The 15,181-nt window shown below is 46.3% G+C and overlaps 1 protein-coding gene across 16 annotated transcripts in view; it reads left to right on the top strand.

Moving 5' to 3' along the window:
* Nucleotides 1-15,181, top strand: part of LOC140268472 (disks large homolog 1) — a 122,338-nt gene that overhangs the window by 23,147 nt on the left and 84,010 nt on the right. For 8 of the 16 annotated variants that reach the window (XM_072363361.1, XM_072363358.1, XM_072363357.1 and 5 more), the window contains exon 4: nt 3,825-3,896. The exons of 7 other annotated variants lie outside the window; for them this stretch is intronic. In XM_072363361.1, coding sequence (XP_072219462.1) covers nt 3,825-3,896 — 72 coding nt within the window. Of the gene's footprint in view, nt 1-3,824; nt 3,897-10,695; nt 10,946-15,181 lie in introns of those variants that run through there. One more of the 16 variants, XM_072363372.1, reaches the window with a different exon arrangement.

The raw sequence follows: 15,181 nt of genomic DNA, 5'->3' as shown, positions 1-15,181 counted from the left end.
CATGACAGCTTTCCACAACTGTTGTGCCTCATTTTGAGGTTCAGTTAGATGGGATCGCGCCTTTTCTGTGGCATCTCCAAAGGTTAGAGGTCATCTTTACGGTCTCCTGAGGGGGCATCTTAGTGCACGGCAGCAGTAACGGACAACCATTCAACACGTCTGGATCTATAAAGGGTAAAAACAAGATGAAAATGATAGAAATAAATAATCGTTAAGGAAGAAACTGTTGGTCCTGCACTGGATCTGTGACCTGACAGGAAAACCTCGTTAAAAGAGGGTGATATGGGTCAGATAAATGGACTGAGACCGTTGTTTACAGATGTTCCTGCAGCTTTTCTGCAGAAGAAAGAAAGAGTACAAACTGATTCAATAGAACAGCAATAAAACCGTTTCATACTGCAAAATATGCGGTAAAAGTGCTCTGATGAGCTCCACTCACCAGATGAACACTAAAGGCATTTGTAATACAACCAGGGAGGCGTCTGAGAAGTTCATTACTCTTAAACTGACTTCTGTGGGAAACTGCTCCAGTCTGGAAGCTGTGGTCATCTGTCGGGGACTCACCCATGAGTGACATCATCGTCAGATCTGGCTCTCTATTGGCTAAGATTTTGTTTCACAGCAATGCACAAGCGAGCAGCGTTATTTGTGAGGGATCTTTTGAGTGTGAGGACAGAGTTTTTAGGGCAAGCAGAACAACATCTGGGCATGAAAACACGGCATCCTGAAGCATGCGCTGCAGTTAAAGATGGGGACAGACCCTCATTCAAATGCTGCTAATCGTTCAGTGACGAAAAGAGAGTGAAGCAGGGGATGTTTGAGTTAAAAACCCTGGAGTCTGATGTGTAAAAGCAGCGATTACAGGAACAAAGTGCAGCTCAGTCTGAGACAAACAAAGCCTTCAGCAGGCTTCTTTCATTCCTCTGTAATCCCATGTTTTCATCAATTTATGGGATAAGACAGAAATTGGAAACTAATCCACAAAATGTTGTGTTCCGTCTTTGTATGAGATTGATTTTTTTTCTTTTTTTAAAGCTGAAGTTGAGAGTGGAATCGTGAGAATAAACAGCTGGTGTATTATCAGTCAGATGGGAACTGAACCGGCTCTTTGGACTTAAAATTGTTCAGATTAGATATCAGAGGTTATATCTGCAGAGACCTCAGTAAAATCTGCTGCAGATACGGCATTAATGTGCACGTGAGCTGGCTGCACACCAACAGTCGGTGGATAAATGCATGGAGTCCACGGTTTTCTGCTTCAGCAGGCTTCTTCAGACGAAATGTGCCTCCGGGCTGACGCTCTGGAGCTCAGCGGTGATCTTCTCATCCCTCAGAAACTGCAGCCCTGAGTCCTTCCTCGAGCTGTGAGTCTGAGGTTCACAGTCTGAGGTTCACAGTCTGAGGTTCACAGTCTGAGGTTTACAGTCTGAGGTTTACAGTGGGAGGTTTACAGTGGGAGGTTTACAGTCTGAGGTTCACAGTCTGAGGTTTACAGTCTGAGGTTTACAGTCTGAGGTTTACAGTCTGAGGTTTACAGTCTGAGGTTTACAGTCTGAGGTTTACAGTCTGAGGTTTACAGTCTGAGGTTTACAGTCTGAGGTTTACAGTCTGAGGTTTACAGTCTGAGGTTTACAGTCTGAGGTTTACAGTCTGAGGTTTACAGTGGGAGGTTTACAGTGGGAGGTTTACAGTCTGAGGTTTACAGTCTGAGGTTCACAGTCTGAGGTTCACAGTGTGAGGTTTACAGTGTGAGGTTTACAGTGTGAGGTTTACAGTGTGAGGTTTACAGTCTGAGGTTCACAGTCTGAGGTTCACAGTGTGAGGTTGACAGTGTGAGGTTTACAGTGTGAGGTTTACAGTCTGAGGTTTACAGTCTGAGGTTTACAGTGTGAGGTTTACAGTGTGAGGTTTACAGTGTGAGGTTTACAGTCGGAGGTTTACAGTCGGAGGTTTACAGTCGGAGGTTTACAGTCGGAGGTTTACAGTCGGAGGTTTACAGTCGGAGGTTTACAGTCGGAGGTTTACAGTCGGAGGTTTACAGTCGGAGGTTTACAGTCTGAGGTTTACAGTCTGAGGTTTACAGTCTGAGGTTTACAGTCTGAGGTTTCCAGTGGGAGGTTTCCAGTGGGAGGTTTACAGTGTGAGGTTTACAGTGTGAGGTTTACAGTGTGAGGTTTACAGTGTGAGGTTTACAGTGTGAGGTTTACAGTGTGAGGTTTACAGTGTGAGGTTTACAGTCGGAGGTTTACAGTCGGAGGTTTACAGTGTGAGGTTTACAGTCGGAGGTTTACAGTCGGAGGTTTACAGTCTGAGGTTTACAGTCTGAGGTTTACAGTCTGAGGTTTACAGTCTGAGGTTTACAGTGTGAGGTTTACAGTGTGAGGTTTACAGTGTGAGGTTTACAGTGTGAGGTTCACAGTCTGAGGTTCACAGTCTGAGGTTCACAGTCTGAGGTTCACAGTCTGAGGTTCACAGTCTGAGGTTCACAGTCTGAGGTTCACAGTCTGAGGTTCACAGTCTGAGGTTCACAGTCTGAGGTTCACAGTCTGAGGTTCACAGTGTGAGGTTCACAGTGTGAGGTTCACAGTGTGAGGTTCACAGTGTGAGGTTTACAGTGTGAGGTTTACAGTGTGAGGTTTACAGTGTGAGGTTTACAGTGTGAGGTTTACAGTGTGAGGTTTACAGTGTGAGGTTCACAGTCTGAGGTTCACAGTCTGAGGTTCACAGTCTGAGGTTCACAGTCTGAGGTTCACAGTGTGAGGTTCACAGTGTGAGGTTCACAGTGTGAGGTTCACAGTGTGAGGTTTACAGTGTGAGGTTTACAGTGTGAGGTTTACAGTGTGAGGTTTACAGTGTGAGGTTTACAGTCGGAGGTTTACAGTGTGAGGTTTACAGTGTGAGGTTTACAGTCGGAGGTTTACAGTCGGAGGTTTACAGTCGGAGGTTTACAGTCGGAGGTTTACAGTCTGAGGTTTACAGTCTGAGGTTTACAGTCTGAGGTTTACAGTCTGAGGTTTACAGTCTGAGGTTTACAGTGTGAGGTTTACAGTGTGAGGTTTACAGTGTGAGGTTTACAGTGTGAGGTTTACAGTGTGAGGTTCACAGTCTGAGGTTCACAGTCTGAGGTTCACAGTCTGAGGTTCACAGTCTGAGGTTCACAGTCTGAGGTTCACAGTCTGAGGTTCACAGTCTGAGGTTCACAGTGTGAGGTTCACAGTGTGAGGTTCACAGTGTGAGGTTCACAGTGTGAGGTTTACAGTGTGAGGTTTACAGTGTGAGGTTTACAGTGTGAGGTTTACAGTGTGAGGTTTACAGTGTGAGGTTTACAGTGTGAGGTTTACAGTGTGAGGTTTACAGTGTGAGGTTTACAGTGTGAGGTTTACAGTGTGAGGTTTACAGTGTGAGGTTTACAGTGTGAGGTTTACAGTCTGAGGTTTCCAGTCTGCTCCTCGGCGTGCCGGCTGCTCCTCGGCGTGCCGGCTGCTCCTCGGCGTGCCGGCTGCTCCTCGGCGTGCCGGCTGCTCCTCGGCGTGCCGGCTGCTCCTTGTGGTCGGACGACCCTCTCGAGCCGTGTTGCCCACAGAGTTTAGTTCATGAAGTCTCCACAGCAGGAACTAGTCTGACCTTCAGTAAAAGCAGCAAACGGGACTCTTTTCTGGAGTAAAAATGGTGTAAAATCTTTTTAGAGTCTAAGCTGATGAAGTCTCTCTGGAGCTGAACCGCAGCGGTTCAGCTCCAGACGGGTTCTGCTGTTGTTGTGTGCATTGAATGCTTTCTTTCTCTTTCCTCTTTGTCTGACTGTAAACGCACGGCGTCCCTCGTAGGACTCCCCCCTCCTAAACGAAATCCTGCACACGTTGGCTCAGGCCAAACTCTCCCCCGGCCGCGAAGGACAAGTAAGTACAGGACGCCTGCTGTTGGTGGGAGGGGGTGTCGGTGTGGTCCACCTCCGCCGCATGTCCCATCCAGTCCTCATGTGCTTTGGACCATCAGAGGGGGCGGGGTCTGGGTCCAGGGACGGGTCGGGTTCGCCCCAATGGCCTCAAGGTGTCGCTGAAGGTGAGCAAAGTAAAACCGAAGAAGAAGTCAGCAGAACCTCAACAGCTGAAGCTCTTCTTCTCTGGTTTCACACGATGCAGCGACACCTTGAGGCGTTTGTGAGGCCTTCAGGGGTCATGGGTCATCGTGCTTCATTCATTCTGGTCCATGTGGTCGGTTCTGAACGGTACACCTCCTGTCCTCAGAGCACCGTCGCCCACACCCAGGGGTCAGCTTCAGTTTAACTGGAACCAAGACTGGTTTTCCAGCTGTTTTTGAACAGTTTGCATAAAACACCTCCCAGCAGAAAAAGAAACGATTTAACTGCAAAGTGAAAATATTTGCTCTCAATAAAACAAAAAACTAAAGTAGATTTAAATTTAGAGGTAAAGACACATTAATGAGCTTAAAAAGCTAAATTATTACTCATCAAACTGAATATGAATGTGGATAAACTGAGAATTTTCAGCATTTTCAAAGAAATTGAAATGTTTCGGTGTGAAAAACTGTTGAAAATTAGAAATAAAATCAAACAACCATCCGGCTGCAGCTCTGTAATTATAAGTTTATTTCACATTTAGATGCTGATTCTTGGTTCAAAGGATTAAATTATTTTAAAGTGACCTCAGAAACCTCCTAAATCTGAAGTTTGTTTGCAGGAAAAAGGAATTTATTGTGGTTGTTTGAGTGCAGTTATAATGAACCTAATCATCCAAAATAAAAGGAAATGAAGCATAAAGTGAAACTAATGAAATAATAATGTTCCTGTTGGATCTGGTAATAATGTTCCTGTTGGATCTGGTAATAATGTTCCTGTTGGATCTGGGCCAGGCTGCTTCATGGGGCTGGAAAATGGACAGTTTGTCAGCAGAAAGCTGCTGGATCTTTGGAAGAAGCTGCTCTTGGACAGCATTCGATGCCTCTCCGTGTTCAGGGTGGTTTTCACCTTTTCTTCTTTGGACAAACGGCTGCATCCCGGACAGATGGAATGAGGCCTCATCTGAAAGGATAACTTCTCTTGCTGCCCAGTCCTGGAGCTTCTCAGCCCCGGCAGCAGCTCATAGGGTTAAAGTTCACAGGCTTCACTGCTTTAATGCACCGTTAAAGACATTTTACCACATTTTCAGAGGCAAAACTCCTCTTTTTAAAAACAAAACCTGATTAATGACTCCTTCAGACCTCCTTGACCGGGTCGTATTTAGACACGATCTATTTCTTTAACCTTGAAAACGATTCTCTTTATGCCCAAATTGACGGAACCGGGCCTGAACTGAGTCTTCCTGCCAGCCTTCTGCTGTCCGGTCTTTGCACTTTCTGCAGAAATTCAGTCCGTCCTGGATGATGTTCTTCTGGGAGAAAAGCAGCTTCTTTGCTGCCCTCCTCGACACCAGGTTAGAAGGTTTCCATGGAGCAGCGTTGAAGCTGTCGCACCCGCCTCTTTACGGCACCAACACCTGATTCATAGCTGACCTTTGGACTTCCTGAAGCCTTCTTCTTCACAGCTGAACCGCTCCCCTTGCAGGTTTAAATGATCTGGTGCACTTTACTTCAGCTGTTAGCGGTAACCTGAGGCCAACAACACCTGGATCTTCAGAGGAAGACCATGATTTCAGCTGTTAAATATCTTAAAGTGGTCATATGACCAAAGCTTTTATTCCCAAATGAGTTCTTTGGAGTTTAAAAAGATGCTTCTGACTGATTGTTGCAACAAAATGTGAAGAAATGTGGCTCAGAAACACGAGAACTGACACAGCAAAATGAGTGAAACTCTAAACTGTGATCACTGCCAAACCTTTGAAAACCTTTGAAAAGTCCCACAAATGAATAACTGACCGATACAAAAGTTATCTGCAAGAAAAGAAATGAAAAAACTGACTCCTGGAACTGAGATTGACCTGTTGAATCATTTAGAAATGATTTATTTGTAGCTTTTCAGCCTGATGGAGGCTGTATTTAACAGTCCAGCAGCTGCTTCAGCAAACCTGAGGTCCTGCTGGTGGATTAAAAACCTGCTGAGATCCCTGATCCTGCAGCTTTAAACGCTGAGCCATGACCTGGTGTGGAGCTTTTATTCTGAGGCCCAGAGGCCGGAGCTGTACTGCCGTTCAGGACCTTGGTGGTGGTTCATGTATGTTTGCAGGCTTCAGTATTTCGACTCTTCTGGTTCCCGTTTCTGTCGTCTGCTGTGAAAGGCTTCAGCCGCCCTCTCATCCGTCCATGTTGTACGTTCCCAGCTGGGAAGTGAGTGTTGCTCAGCAGGCTGTATGCAAAGCGCCGCTGGAGCTGTGGCCACAAACCAGGAGAAGCTGCGCTTCCAGCAGCTTCAGACTCACGCCGGCCGACAGAGGAGCCGATCCACGTGATTCACTGTGGTAATTTGGTCTGAACTCAGAGGCTGCAGATACAGATGTGTGCACAGGCTGCAGATACAGATGTGTGCAGAGGCTGCAGACACAGATGTGTGCAGAGGCTGCAGACACAGATGTGTGCAGAGGCTGCAGATACAGATGTGTGCAGAGGGTTCAGGCTTCAGGTACAGATGTGTGCAGAGGCTGCAGGTACAGATGTGTGCAGAGGTTTCAGGTACAGATGTGTGCAGAGGTTTCAGGCTGCAGATACAGATGTGTGCCGAGGCTGCAGATACAGATGTGTGCCGAGGCTGCAGGTACAGATGTGTGCCGAGGCTGCAGGTACAGATGTGTGCCGAGGCTGCAGGTACAGATGTGTGCAGAGGCTGCAGGTACAGATGTGTGCAGAGGCTGCAGATACAGATGTGTGCAGAGGGTTCAGGCTTCAGGTACAGATGTGTGCAGAGGCTGCAGGTACAGATGTGTGCAGAGGTTTCAGGTACAGATGTGTGCCGAGGCTGCAGGTACAGATGTGTGCAGAGGCTGCAGGTACAGATGTGTGCAGAGGCTGCAGATACAGATGTGTGCAGAGGTTTCAGGTACAGATGTGTGCAGAGGCTGCAGGTACAGATGTGTGCAGAGGCTGCAGGTACAGATGTGTGCAGAGGCTGCAGATACAGATGTGTGCAGAGGCTGCAGGTACAGATGTGTGCAGAGGGTTCAGGCTTCAGGTACAGATGTGTGCAGAGGCTGCAGGTACAGATGTGTGCAGAGGTTTCAGGTACAGATGTGTGCCGAGGCTGCAGGTACAGATGTGTGCAGAGGCTGCAGGTACAGATGTGTGCAGAGGCTGCAGATACAGATGTGTGCCGAGGCTGCAGATACAGATGTGTGCCGAGGCTGCAGACACAGATGTGTGCAGAGGCTGCAGACACAGATGTGTGCAGAGGCTGCAGACACAGATGTGTGCAGAGGCTGCAGACACAGATGTGTGCAGAGGCTGCAGGTACAGATGTGTGCAGAGGCTGCAGGTACAGATGTGTGCAGAGGCTGCAGGTACAGATGTGTGCAGAGGCTGCAGGTACAGATGTGTGCAGAGGTTTCAGGCTGCAGATACAGATGTGTGCCGAGGCTGCAGGTCCAGATGTGTGCCGAGGCTGCAGGTCCAGATGTGTGCCGAGGCTGCAGGTCCAGATGTGTGCCGAGGCTGCAGGTCCAGATGTGTGCCGAGGCTGCAGGTCCAGATGTGTGCCGAGGCTGCAGGTACAGATGTGTGCCGAGGCTGCAGATACAGATGTGTGCAGAGGCTGCAGATACAGATGTGTGCCGAGGCTGCAGGTACAGATGTGTGCAGAGGCTGCAGGTACAGATGTGTGCCGAGGCTGCAGGTACAGATGTGTGCCGAGGCTGCAGGTACAGATGTGTGCCGAGGCTGCAGGTACAGATGTGTGCCGAGGCTGCAGGTACAGATGTGTGCAGAGGGTTCAGGCTGCAGCAGGACGACCGAACATCCACATCTGAACCCTGCACATGCACAGCTGTACACGTGGGTTTGCTTTAGGGGCTTTAGACGGCGTGTTTTTATGAACAAACACGCTCAGAAAAGGATGAAAAATAAGTTTTATTTGGTCTCGTTTACTTCTTTAAAGGATCTGAATGTGGCGTTCGAGTGAAATCGGTACACGTGCACGTTGTTTATGTTCGTGAACATGTTAAAAAGCTGCAAACTGAGTAAAACTGACCGAAGAAGAACTTTCCATGTTGGTCTGAGGCTGAGGCTTCAGAAGGTAACGGGAAGTAGCTCCAACTTTCTAAACGTTTCTCAGCTGATTTATCTTTGATTTTGTCTATAATTCTGCTTCGGGGCTTAATAAAGTGTTGGTGAATTGAGCTGAATTGTATCCAGGCTGGTTGGTTTGAGGCATCAGCCCCAGTTTTACGTCAGTTGGGTGTAAACCGAGTGTGAAGCGGCTGGGATCAGAACCAGAACCTCCAAATCCAGCATCATAACCATAGTTCTCAGCTGGAAGAGGCTGGAACGCTCTCTCATTCATGAGGAGTTCAAGTATCTCGGGTCTTGTTCACAGTGAGGGAAGAATGGAGGGGAGATGGACGGCGGATCGGTGCAGCGTCTGCAGTGTTGCTGCACCGACCCGTCCTGGTGAAGAAGGAGCTGAGCCAGAAGGTGAAGCTCTCTATTTACTGGTTCCTCTCCTATGGTCCCGAGCTGTGGGGAGAGACCGAAAGAACGAGAGGATACAAGCGGCCGAAATGGGTTTCCTCCACAGGGTGTCTGGCTCTCCTTAACCGGAGCTCACACCAAAAGCGTTGTGAGCGACCACAGCCGCTCACGACGCTCACAACCCGCCGCTTGTACTTCTTCTGCCGCCCGAAGCGGCCAAAGGGGCGGGGCTTATATGTATAGCAACTAGCATATATATAATAATCCATCCATACATCGGTTCCCTCTTTCACCATGGATGCTACTCTGGGCTCTTTGTGTTTGAGCTCTGCCGTTTTTCGCTTTTTTTCCGTCTTCAGAATCCAGATCGGCCCTAATTGGCTGCCGTCGCGTAGCGTCACTGCTCATTTGCATAAAGTTGAGCCTTTCTCAACTCTTGAAGCTCACGAAGCCCACAACGTGTCGCTCACAACGCCAGCTTACATTGAAAATGAACGGCAGCTGGCCGCTCACGACGCTTTTGGTGTGAGCCCCCGGTTAGAGATAGGCTGAGAAGCTCGGCCATCCGGGAGGGGCTCGGAGTAGAACCGCTGCTCCTCCGCATCGAGAGGAGTCAGATGAGGTGGCATCTGGTTAGGATGCCCCCTGGAGGCCTCCCTGGGGAGGTGTTCTGGGCCCGTCCCACTGGGAGGAGACCCGGGGAAGACCCAGGACACGCTGGAGAGACTATGGCCTGGGAACGCCTCGGGGTCCCCCCGGCAGAGCTGGAGGAAGTGGCCGGGGACAGGGACGCCTGGGTTTCTGTTAAAGCTGCTGCCCCCCCGACCCCCGGAGCAGCAGCAGATAATGGATGGAAATGTGACAATAAATCAACAGCAACATCAGGGTCAGAGAAGTTTACAGACGGAGCAAAGGTGGACCGAAGGAGATAAATGTGTAAAAGTGCTGACATCACTTCCTGCTGGTTAAAGGTTGTGTAAGCAGCCGTTAAACATGCCATATGAGGGCGATGACACACCGGGACGCAGCCCCATGACGGATTCATGGAGCTGTGAAAAATTCATGCTCGTGATGCCCACACACGCTGCTGCTCTTCCTCCCGCTCCTCTTCCTCCCCCTCAGCCATTTGGCGTTGAGTCACACATGTTATCGTAGACCGTTTTAAAGGTGCAGAACAAAAGGTGAAGCAGTGTGGAGTGACTGGGATCAGGTGAGTTCAGGGTCTCAGGACGTCTCAGCGCTTCATTGATCAGAACTCAGAGCTGTCGTCGTTCAACATATTTTCATTATTTCCACACTTTTTCAGGAGAAAATTCTCTCTTTTCTCAGACAAAGAGGCTCAATTTGAATCAAATGTGGGTGTTTTTGTCTTCTTTTGGAGGATACTAAATATCTTCTGAATGTTAGACTTTTAAACGAGCCGCTTTGAGTGTTTCAGCCCTCTTTATGAGGGTTTTTAGATTGGCATTGGTAATTAAAGCTGCACATTTGGCTGATTATTTTGTGCCATTTCTTTCAGACTTTTTGTTGACATGTTGGAAAATAATAATGATAATTCCTTTGAAACACGTCCCGACACAGTATCTTTACATATCGAGCTGTTTTCATTAAAATAAATTCCAGTAAATTTGAATATAACTTGATTACAGTGACGATGGTATTTGATTGCAAGAATATGTAGAAACAAATAACTTTTTTGGGGTTTTTTATGTTTAAATGTTCTTTATAAGAGTGAAAATATGTACAGACTGTCATGGAAAATAAATATTAGGTTTTTAACAGCTGTTAGTTGAGCTTCATTACATTTTCTTTAAGATTTTTGGCATAATTTTAACCTGTTAAAACTTGGGCTGCACAGATATGAGGTGCTGCATTTAAACTGTTGGAAAATTGTGTTGTATATAAACTACCTGCAAATATTTAACAGAAGAGGAGCTGATATAAGACGGAACTAAGTTTATCAATCACGTCTAAGTTGTTTTGTAATCATAACTTAGCAGTTCTATAGTTTTATTTTTCTTTTATTTGTACTCTATTAGTGATAACGGTCTGAAGTATGAGGGGAACCATTTTTCCCAGAGCTCTTGAACGCACCTCGGTCTTGAGGAGCGGGCTTGGTGATTCTGCTCCCGCTGAGCTCCGGATCCGGGATGAAGTAGGACCTCAGAGGGGGTGGCTCTCTGCTGAGCACCCGCTCTAACTCCGGTAGAAAGCGGCAGCAGTCGGTCGCACGTGTGTGAATGTGACGGTTTTTGTGAGGAGAGCGCGTGGTTGCAGCTCGCGCAGCAGGACTGACGGCAAGAGATGAGATGCTGATGCTCCCGGGCTGTACCCCCGGCGCGGAACGATGGACTGCATTTGTATTGTCACGACTAAGGTAACGACCGAAAAAACTCCCAAAATGACTCCACACAAACATGCGAACCGGTGAATTTAGTTAACGGCGACTCGATGATTAATTCGGCGCGTGTGTGAGCCGTTAAAAATGCGCTTATTACAGTATAAAATGTACTTTTTGAAACGTTCCCGCGGTTTCTCCATCGTAATGGCTAATTAACGGAGGCTGACAGTGAGTTAAAGAAGTGAAGTTTAAACAGATATGTACAACATCTTTATCAGTTGTGAAAATGCCGAATTCAACAGAAGACGTTTGTTATATGAAATATGTTGTTTATTTAATTTTTTAAAATATATTTTTTACCAACCAGTCGGGAATGGTCCTAATTGTCAGTTTTCTTAAGGGGAGTTTGGCGGGGCATTTTCTTGACAGAAAGAGCAGATCTGATGGCTTCTTCAAGCTTTTATCACCACAGGGGATAAGTATCTGTTTAAATTAGGTGAACGTGTAGGGTTTGGCTTGATAAATGGTTTACAGTCTGATTTGATTATTGAAGGTGACTTATTCTCATGGCTGCTGCTTAATAAGAAACTACTTTATCATCACAGCTGATCTGCTTTGCTGTGTCAGGTTAAGATCTCAGATATTTAACTTTAATTTTAATCTGATTCAGCTGGTGTGTGGTTACTGACCACCCACAGATTATTCAAACCAGTTTTATGAACTGAATGTAGATATTTCAGATGCATTCACTGAGCTTTGTTTGAGCATTTAAGGCATTAAAGGGATAAATCTTGACAATCTACTCTTTATTAGGGTATTTTTAACTGCTAATGATCAAATCCAGAGAAAATTGGCAGCATAAACAATGAAAGGGAGTAATTTGTTTACATTTTTCTTATCAAAATATACATGTGAATGAATGTATTTCACCATATTTTTGTTTTAGAGGTCATAAAATAATATTTTAATCACTTATTGTGGACTTTTAATTCAGCCAAACAACAAAGAAGTGTTCTGAGTCTGTTTCAGGTGAACAGACGAGCAGTTGGTTAACTTTTATGGTCGTTAGAAGCTGGAAACATGAACTTGGACTCGTTTTTCTGTCTTTAGGAAGGTGTGAGCTCTGCTCAGGTGGTATAAATGTGTTGTTTCTGCTTCCAAACTGCTGTTAAAATAACTTCTATGAAGACTAATCAGCTAATTGATCTGTTTGCTCATATTTATGATTTTTGAGCTGCTTTGTGTGTTGTGGGAAAAATGAACGCCAGTCAGTCTTTTTCACTTGTTAACTTCTATATAACTGAGATTTTTTAAGTTGGGTTTAGAGTAAACGGATAACATGTCGTCAGGAGGTTAAAAGGGGAATCAGGAGGTTAAAATCAGCTGAAACTGAACACTTCCTCTGAGGTGCATCAGAAAGTATTTAATTAAATCTACAAACCTTCTATATTTGCATTAAAAATGTTCTTTCAAACGCCTGCAGCTTAAAAACGGATAAAAGAGATAAAACTGTAAATGGGAAAAATATTCAGTGTGACCCAAAGTTTATGAAGGTTTTAAAATGAATCACCTCATTTGCATGTGGTGACATCACTGATGACATCACTGCGTGGCAGAGCCTTGGATTCCACAACATCTGGTGAACATTTGAACACATTTCTGCGTTTTTATTTTATTTTTTCTTTCTTTTTGATCCTTTTGAGTTCATGAACTAAGCTGCTCCAACTTCTGATCTTTTTCGTGTTTTTCTGTCATTTTATCCACATAAAAACAAGAGAAAATCAGTGAAATGTCCTCAGTGTTTGAGTTCATATCTGTTGGCTTCATTTGTTTGAATCCACCTTTTCCCGACATTCGTCCTGGAGGTGAACTTGGATCAGATCAGCGTCTTTAAAGTGTTTCCACGTTCAAAAGAACTCGTTTGCTGTGAAATCGGTCGACAGAACCGGACGTTTGACCATTAGATTTAGCGTCCCACTAAGAGGAGCTGAGAGCGATGACCTCACAGACCAGGTGTTGCCTCCCCAGGTGCAGCCTCAGTGTGCCGGTGTGCGTTTGTAGGACAGCGCCTCAGAGCTGGGACTATTTTCAGCTCTGAGCTGCTCTCAGCAGGACAAACGGAGACGGATCAGGACTCAGAGGACGAACACCTGAAGACGAAGGCCACCCTTTACACAAACTTATCCTGAAAGCTGACGTCAGGCAGCACCTTCGGCTTCTGTTGGCTCAGATTGTGACTTTGGTCGGTTTCAGGTTGTTCTTTGTTCAGGTGTCGGTCAGCTGGTCGTGTTTACAGAGCATTTTTACTGCTTTAGTGCAGTATTCTGTAAAAATCCCTTCTTCCTGCTCCTGGGAGCAGATATCAGGGCGTCTGAAGTCACCAGCAGGTGTAAAACTCCCCAAAAACACAACCCTGGGATTTATTTACCAGGGTTGTGCTAACGTTACATTATCGGCATGTTTCTGATAAAGATGGAGGTCTCCAGGTACAACTGTTTAATGAGGTTAATATATCCAACATGTTTAAACGCAGTAATTAACGGTTCACATGCATTACTACGAGTTACGCTGTGCACATCTCCGGCTTGGTCCATTACTGCTGATGAGAAAACAGTGTTTGCTAGCATCTGCTGCTAACTTACAGCTAACTGCAAACTTACAGCTAACTGCAGACTTACAGCTAACTGCAGACTTACAGCTAACTGCAGACTTACAGCTAACTGCTAACTTACAGCTAACTGCAAACTTACAGCTAACTGCAAACTTACAGCTAACTGCAGACTTACAGCTAACTGCAGACTTACAGCTAACTGCAGACTTACAGCTAACTGCAGACTTACAGCTAACTGCAGACTTACAGCTAACTGCTGACTTGCAGCTAACTGCAAACTTGCAGCTAACTGCAGACTGGCAGCTAACTGCAGACTGGCAGCTAACTGCAGACTGGCAGCTAACTGCAGACTGGCAGCTAACTGCAGACTGGCAGCTAACTGCAGACTGGCAGCTAACTGCAGACTGGCAGCTAACTGCAGACTGGCAGCTAACTGCAGACTGGCAGCTAACTGCAGACTGGCAGCTAACTGCAGACTGGCAGCTAACTGCAGACTGGCAGCTAACTGCAGACTGGCAGCTAACTGCAGACTGGCAGCTAACTGCAGACTCGCAGCTAACTGCTAACCTGTTTCCCTCTGGGATCAACAGAGTAACTATCTGTATATAGAGCTGGAGTGTTTCTGACTGGAGGAACAGCTTCATTATGATGCTAATCTCACTAAACGGTGGAGTTGAGCTCTTGCTAATTCTCAGACTGTTACCAAAGAGGCTGAAACTGAGAGCTGCTGAGCTTAAACCAACAGCTAATGTGACTCGTACATCTCAATAAGTCCTCAGAGAAAGTTATTTTATTCTTTTAAATGCGACTCTGTGCTCTTTATTGTTCAGATGTTTAACATCCAGCAGCTTCTGAATCTGATGCTCAGAGAGACGGTGTGAAAACATCTGTGTTTTCTGAGGGATGAAGGCTTTTCCCTGACGCTCTGTTCAAACAGGTGATTCCAACCTGGTCAGAGCAGGAAAGTTACCAGCTGCTGGTCTGGTTTGAATCCAGTGTTTCTGCCTCTCAGCAGAGTTCAGACTCAGCCTGTAACTCTCAACATGTGCAGTTTGTGTCGCAGAGGCTCATTAATCCAGCTCCTCTGGTCTCAGATTATCGTCTGCTGGTCTGGAGTTCCCGTGGCGAGACGGATAAACAGCACGCCGCTTTAGGTGTGTCATTTTTATGTGATGTCAAAGTCCAGGGGAGGATGTCATTTCTCTAAAAAGTAACTTTGCCCTTAAACCCAGGCTGGGAATCTGTCATAAAAACATCTTGAGATGAACAACGTCCCGTGAAATACGACACAGTGTTAAATATCCACACCGTGGTTCAGCAGCTGGTGATAAAAGCACTTATTTAGGGTCAAATGTCCACAAATTCATGCAAAATCATGAAATAAACTCCAGTAGAAATGGTTTGGAAGCGTTTGAAGGTGAGGAACAGAAATCCCGTTAAACTGGTGCGATTTAAACATTCATCTCAGATAAAACATTCATCTGAAAGCCAAGCGGCGCCGCAGCTTTCAGAGGAAAGTCTGCTGCCGGAGGAGGAGGAGGAGCATCCAGGCATGTGTAACGGAGGTGAAGAGCGAGCTGCCAGCAGACAGCAGGGTGGCGAGGAGAGCAGAAGGAGAGGAACAGAGAGGATGATGGGAAGGCGTGGGCAGGCATGGCAAC

Source organism: Leuresthes tenuis, unplaced genomic scaffold (genome assembly GCF_036924035.1).
Source record: "Leuresthes tenuis unplaced genomic scaffold, fLeuTen1.0.hap1 SCAF_14, whole genome shotgun sequence".
Taxonomy (NCBI): domain Eukaryota; kingdom Metazoa; phylum Chordata; class Actinopteri; order Atheriniformes; family Atherinopsidae; genus Leuresthes; species Leuresthes tenuis.
This window is presented reverse-complemented; position numbering and strand designations above follow the sequence as displayed.